The sequence below is a fragment of the Talpa europaea genome (genome assembly GCF_964194135.1).
Source record: "Talpa europaea genome assembly, chromosome: 1".
Lineage (NCBI taxonomy): Eukaryota > Metazoa > Chordata > Mammalia > Eulipotyphla > Talpidae > Talpa > Talpa europaea.
Genome location: NC_140073.1, coordinates 158,176,492 through 158,183,269, shown reverse-complemented (window position 1 = coordinate 158,183,269; position 6,778 = coordinate 158,176,492). Strand labels below are relative to the sequence as shown.

At 67.6% G+C, this 6,778-nt stretch overlaps 1 protein-coding gene across 1 annotated transcript; it reads right to left on the bottom strand.

Moving 5' to 3' along the window:
- Positions 1-2,801: 2,801 nt before the first annotated feature.
- Positions 2,802-3,752, bottom strand: LOC311167335 (olfactory receptor 9S13-like; the record flags this gene model as incomplete). The annotated part of the gene is made up of 1 exon (XM_084228248.1): positions 2,802-3,752. One exon carries the CDS (start codon positions 3,750-3,752, stop codon positions 2,802-2,804), a length of 951 nt encoding a protein of 316 aa, XP_084084374.1.
- Between the last annotated feature and the right edge of the window lie 3,026 nt (positions 3,753-6,778).

The window sequence follows — 6,778 nt, the reverse complement described above, 5'->3', positions numbered from 1 at the left end:
TCAAGCCATTAACGTCGTCGTGATTCTACGCACTGGTAACAGACGTGTGAAGAGAAAGGAAGCAGTTCCTAGGAAAGAATAAACTTAACCAAGGAGACAAAAGGCTTCTACTCTGAATACTACAAAATACGGTGGAAAGAATTAAAGGCGGCATCCAGGAACCGGGAGACATCCCGTGTCATGGCTGGAGAATGACACACCACCCGCCGTGATCAAGGCCAAAACCCCAATATTATTTTTTGTAGATATAGAGAAGCGCATCTTAAAATCCTCATGGAATCTCGGGGTCCCACACAGCCAGGCAACCTGCAGAGAGAAGAGCGGAGCTGGCGGGCCCACGCTCCTGATTTTAAAACCCATCACAAAGCTGCAGGGACCCAAACAACGTGGCCCTGGGAGAAAGACACTGAGGACCAGTGCATTGGAAGAGGGTCTAGAAGTGACCTTTGAGGAAGGAGCCCGCTGGAGAAACAGCCGCGTCTTCAAGAAACAGCATCTGGACCTATCAGCACACACGAGAGCCGAGCCCCACCTGGACATGACCAAAAATGAAATGAAGTAAAAGCCAAAAAGTAGGGCCTCAATCTGTAAACCCCGCTGACAAAAGCTTCACGCCCCGGGGCGTGGCAGTGATTTCTCGATGTGACACCAAGAGCACAGGAAGCCGAGGTGAAGGGGCCGAGGCCAGGACTCAAACCTAAAGTTTTGTGCCGGACAGAATTGGCCGGACGGGCGGGGAAAGACGTCCCGAGACAGATCTGACTCAGGGCTCACGCCCGGATCTGCAAGGACCCTACAGGCGCCAAGGGCCAGCCCCCCGAAATGTGACAGACCACTCGAACAGATGTTTCTCCACAGATGATGCAGACATCGTGAGCAAAGTCGAGCATGACGAGACGGCACCTGCGTCCGGTGGGTGGGCGCCCTGGGCCAGAGGAAAGGCCGTGGGGCCCGCGGTGACGGGGCCGCTGGCCTGGTGGGGAAAGTGGTGAACGGGATGCGCTCTGGGCAAGAGTGTGGTGCTTCCCGGCTTGGGGAGATGAACGTCGCCGTGGCCTGGCGCTAGTGCCCAAGAGCGTGGGGGTGGGAATGTCTGGAGAGACGTGCACTGAGCGGACACGGCATCCCTCAGGTCTGTGCAGAGCTGGAGACACGCGGGCACGGCCGAGTGCCGGGCAGGCGACAGGGGTCCCGGCTCAGAGAGAGGCGCCCAGGGGCGGTCGGCGGGGAGGGCCATGAGGAGGACGAGCGCCTCTGACCAGTGCCACGCGCTGGGGGCACAGCGGAGCCACCGGCCTGCGGGGCCCTGTGCGAGAGCCGGGACTGACCCCCGAGGGGACGCGCGCTTGGTGCTGACCACACCGACACTGTCCAGGGGCAGCCCAGGCTCGGAACCAAGACCACTGGCCTGACCGCTGGACTGCCGCTCCTGCACCCCGCTGCCTGAGCGCGGCTCCCTGGCAGTCCCCGCGCACCCCCATCTGTAAGAGGAGGGGTGCGGGCCACGGTGGCCACCACGCAGGGGACCTGGCACACCTCCACCCCACCCAGGCCTCCCGGGGCTGGAGCCGGCGCCGGGGGATCACGCTCGGAGCAGCCTCCTCCGTCCCCGGCCCGGACACGGCCCGTCCTGACACGCCGTGTTGTCCCCGCTCACTCCTTCCTGCTCTGCTGTCAGGTTCTGCAGATTTGAGCAAATGCACAGCTCTGGAAATCAACACATTGTGGGTTTTCCCAAATTTTGACCAGCACGGTAGAAATTCTAAGACCAGCCTCTAACCCTGGCGGACCAGGAGGGGCGGCGAAGAGGCGGCGGGGCCTGGGGGGTGGGCGAGGAGGGGCGGGCGTGGTCAAGGGCCCAGAGCCGAGACCGGGCGCAGGAGGTGGTGGCCCAGAGCCCCTGGCAGGAGAGGGGGAGTGGGGTGGGAGCGGGCGAGTCCCCACTGCCCCCGAGGACCCGACCTCCCGGCAGAGGACAGCGCCCGAAGTGGCGTGGGGGACAGGAAAGGCGGGGTGACGGGCCAGGCAGTGCGGCCAGAGCCCCAGGACACGCTGCGAGGGGGTGGGGACGGGGAGTGGCCCTGGGAGGGTGGACAGAGCTGGGGTCTGCCCCTTGTGAAGGGCACCGGCTCCCCCTTGCTCTGCCGCGGCCTCAGGCCGGCGCCCCCCATGGCAGACACATGCAGACAGCACCCAGGGTGCTCGAGGGGCAGGACGGCCGCCTCCGGGCTGTGCTGCCCGGGGCCCAGGACATTGGGCACCTGCAGGGATGGGCACCCGCTAAAGGCCAAGAGCAAACAGGGCCGGGCCACCGGGCGGCTGGAGCAGGGGGCAGCGCTCTCTGCAGCCTGGGGCGCTCAGCACCGGGGACCGGAGGGAGACGCGAGGGGCAGCCGGATGGGAGCTGAGTGGGCAGCGCCTCTGCTCACTGTCCCCAGGGCTTGGGGACCTGGGTCACGTCGGGGGGTAGGGCAGCACTTGCTGGGCCGCCCCTCCAGGTGCCCAGGGAGAGGAGACCCACACCCAGGGCAGGGCTGTGCAGTCGCCGCGTCCACGCCACGTACCTTCCCCGCAGAAGCAGGACCTGGGGCTCGCCCGCCCGGGACTCCAGGGTCCCCGCTGGTCACCCCCGCCCGCAGGCCAGCTCCGCTCCTGGCAACACCCGGAGATTTGGGTGGTGAAGATCACCACGAATCGCCGGGGGTGTCCTGCCCCCAAGAGATCATGATGCGCGTCCCCGCAGGACGGGGCAGGTGACCGACAGCAGGAGGGCGGGGCCCTGCTCCCCCCCGCGGCCCGGCTCACAGCCCCGCGCGCCTCTGGCCCAGCCGCCGCAGGGCCTCCTTCACGTTCCTGTTGCGCAGGCTGTAGATGAGCGGGTTGAGCATGGGGATGACCAGGGTGTAGAAGACCGAGACCACCTTGCCCTGCTCCAGGGACTCCACGGCGCCGGGCTGCGCGTACATGACGAACACGGTGCCGTAGAAGAGGCCGACGGCCGTCAGGTGGGAGCCGCAGGTGGAGAAGACCTTGTGGCGCGCCGAGCCCGCGCGCGTGCGCAGGATGGTGCCCGCGATGTAGCCGTAGGACACGAGCACCGCCAGCGAGGTGCCCACGATGACGAGCCCGCAGACGCCGAACATGACCAGCCGGTTGAGGGTGGTGTCGGCGCAGGCCAGCGGCAGCAGCGGGGGCACGTCGCAGAAGAAGTGGTTGACGCGGCGGGAGCCGCAGAACGGGAGGCTGAAGGTGAAGCTGGTCTGCACCAGGGTGTTGACGCAGCCTCCGCAGTAGCTGCCCAGCACCAGGCGGGCGCAGGCCGAGGGGCGCATGGTGACCGGGTAGCGCAGGGGCCTGCAGATGGCCATGAAGCGGTCGTAGGCCATCATGGCCAGCAGGAAGGCCTCGGTGGTGGCAAACAGGGAGAAGAAGAAGAACTGGGTGGCGCAGCCCAGGAAGGAGATGGCCTTGGAGGAGGAGAAGAAGTTGGCCAGGGCGTTGGGGGCGATGACGGACGAGTAGCACAGGTTCACGAGGGACAGGTTCTTGAGGAAGAAGTACATCGGGGAGTGCAGGCGGGCGTCCAGGGTGATGACCACGATCATGGTGAGGTTGCCCAGCACGGTCACCACGTACAGGCCCAGGAACAGGGCGAAGAGCAGGGCCTGCGTCTGCTCGTCGCCCTCAAACCCCAGGAGCACGAACCCCTGCAGGGCCGTGTCCGACAGGTTGCCCCATCTGGGGGGAGGCATGGCCAGCCGGGCAGCGGGGCCGGGCATGGGGGCAGCAGGAGGGCAGGGGTGTCTGGCCCGGGGAGCACAGGATCTGCTGCTCGAGGCCCCGGCCACACAGTTCTTCAAGGCGAGCCCAGAGCGCCTGCAAGGACAGTCCCGTGGTTACTGACCAGCGGCCGAGGGCAGGGAGGTCCGGGGGTGCAGGCTGGGGTCTGCCTGTGGGACCACTGTGCCCCTCCCGCCTGCAGGCTCCCACCCCCAGGCGCCCCTGCTGTGCCTTTCCAGGCCTGGTGACTAATTCATTCAGAAATGCACTTGCGGGGTCCTGCTGACCTGCCGGGGCGGGGCTTCCACGAGGCCAGGCTGGGGCAGGGCAGGGCCAGTCTCGCCAGGTCAGTGGGCCTGTCTGTCTGTCTGTGACCCCTGCCCGCCGCGAGCCCCAGCTCCGTGTCTCGGAGTGCGGACCAGGGTGGCCCTTAGCGGGGTCCCTGCACCTGGGGGTGTGGGGGCTCCCCAAGTGGGGCTGGCGGGCTCCGGCAGGGAGCGGGTGTGAGCGCTGTGGGGCACACTGAGTGTGTCAGAGACAGGCGTGTCCCCTGTGGCCGTGGGGCGCAGTCCGTGCTCCCTACCCGGGTGGACTCTGGCTGCACAGCCCTACCCGGGGCCGTGCCCCTCTCTGCACGTCGCGGAGCGGGGCGGTGGCCGGGGCACTGGGCCGGGGGACGCTGGGCCGGGGGACGCTGTGGGCGTCAGGAGAGGCTCAGCTGGGGCAGGGCGAGGGTGGATCCCGTGCACGAACTGGGGCCTCTGGGCTCCCCTGCCTGGAAGGCCCTGCCCAAGAGGAGGCGCTGCCTCGGGCAGTGGCCCCGAGCGTGGGCTGGGCCGTGGAGGAGCACTCAGCCGGACACACGGCCCTCCCGACCCGCGGGCCGGGGAATGCAGGCAGCAGCCGCGGGCCTCCCCGCTGCAGGCAGTAGGCGGCCACCCGGCCACCGACCCTGCTGGCCCCGCCGCCCGCAGGAGCCGCCGGCCCGGCCCGGGCTGCTGGGCAGGGGGGCCGAGCCCCAGCAGGTTCTGCCGCCGGGTGCCCCAGCAGGTGTCGCCTGGGTCCAGGCGCTGCACCATGGGCCGCGGCAGGCGGGGTCGGCTCAAGAGCACAGCCCTGTGGCTGCGGGGGCCTTGGAGCCTGCGACCCACCCTGCCCCCTCGCGCTCCCAGACCCCGGCCTCACCTCCCCGCTGAGGCCCTGCCCGCCTCAGGCGCCGCTCCCCGCTCTGCTGAGGGTGCGCGGGCCCGGGGGCTCCCGTGGGCGAGGGGCAGGGGCGGGGGCGGCCCCTGGTTCCTGGGAAGGGCCGCCTGGTCCTGCTGCGGGAGCCTGGCGTGGGGGAGCGGACCACGCTGCTGGCTGTCCTCCCTGCCCGCGCGGCGCTGACTGAGTGGGTCACTGCGCCGGGGAGCGTCTCCTCCCGCGCTCGGGACTCGGCCTCCGGTGGCCAATTAGGGGAGACTTGGCTCCGGCTCCGCGCAGGGACACCTACCCGGCCCCGCAGGCCTGTGGCCATCTCCCCACCTCCCCTCAGCCTAACAGGGCACAGGAGGCCGTCACCCCCAGGGACAGCGGAGGGGCCCCCAGAAGGGAAGCAGGAACAGCGTAGAAGGACTCCGTGTCCCTCGGGGACAGGACAGCGGGCGTGGGGCCCTTGCCTCCCTCTGCTCACCCCGCCGGCCTCCTCGTGCTGGACAGTGGGCGCGCCCGCCCCGTCCACTCCTGGCGTGGTCACGCTGAAGCCTGCCCCTCTGACCAGCGGGCCCTGGGCCGGGGCAGGAGAGTGCCACCACGTCCACCCAGCACCGCTGCTGCCCACACGGTCAAAGTGCTGATGGAGACGGTGAGCAGCCGGGGGCGCTGAGCCAGGACCCTGGGTGGAGGCGCCTCTGCAGCTCCCGCCGGCACTGGCAAAAGAAGGGTCAGGGAAGCTTGTTGAGAGGGACATTCCGCGACCACACTCACACCAGGGAAGCCGTGAGCACGGCCGTGGCCGCCACCGAAGGTCACGCAGAAGCAAAAGTGACAAATCCAAGAGGAAACGTGCTGTCCACGCCATGCTGCATGGACCCAGGCTCCCCATGCTGGGAAAACAGGCTCCTAGCATCCTGTGCAGGTGGACATCGGCCCTGTGCCAGGGTGGACACTAGTTGGTCCTGTGCCAGGGTAAACGCTAGTTGGCCCTGTGCTAGGGTGGACGCTGGTTGGCCCTGTGCTAGTGTGGATGCTGGTTGACTCTGTGCCAGAGTAGATGCAGGTTGGTTCTGTGCCAGGGTGGACACGGCCCTGTGCCAGGGTGGACACTAGTTGGTCCTGGGCCAGAGTGAATGCTGGTTGGTTCTGTGCCACAGTAGACGCAGGTTGGTTCTGTGCCAGGGTGGACATGGCCCCGTGCCAGGGTGGACGCTGCTTGGTCCTGGGCCAGGGTGGATGCAGGCTGGCTCTGTGCCAGGGTGGACACTGCTTGGCCCTGTGCTAGGGTGCACCCTGCTTGTACCTGTGCCAGGGTGGAATAAACACATGGAGCAGATGACACACGTGGTGTCAATAGAACCAGAACCAGCCATGCAGAAGGCAGTTCCCCTTGGTGTGCATGGAACGTGACCAAGGTGGGTGAGGGGCATCTCCCCAGACTCATGTTACCTGCTGGGACCTTTCCTGGGCTGACAACCCAGCCATGCAGGCCTGGGGCACAAGCCAGGGTCTGACGCGTCTGTGAAAAGAGGACAGGACAAGGGGCCCTTGGACCTCAGGGGAGGTGTGCAGTCTGGGGCTGGGCTGGAGACCTGCAGCCACCAGCCAGGGGGCTGGGCCAGGGCCATGGGAAGGAGGGGGCATGAGGATGGCTTCTCTCCCAAGCCCTTGCCGGCATCCGGCACCGCCGCAAAGCTGGGCTCCCAGGCCCCAGGACGTGGGGCGGCAGCCTCCTGCTGCTGTAAGCCGCCTCTGCCTGCGCTCGCCGGGGAGATGACGCGCTGAGGACAACAAGGCGGCATCT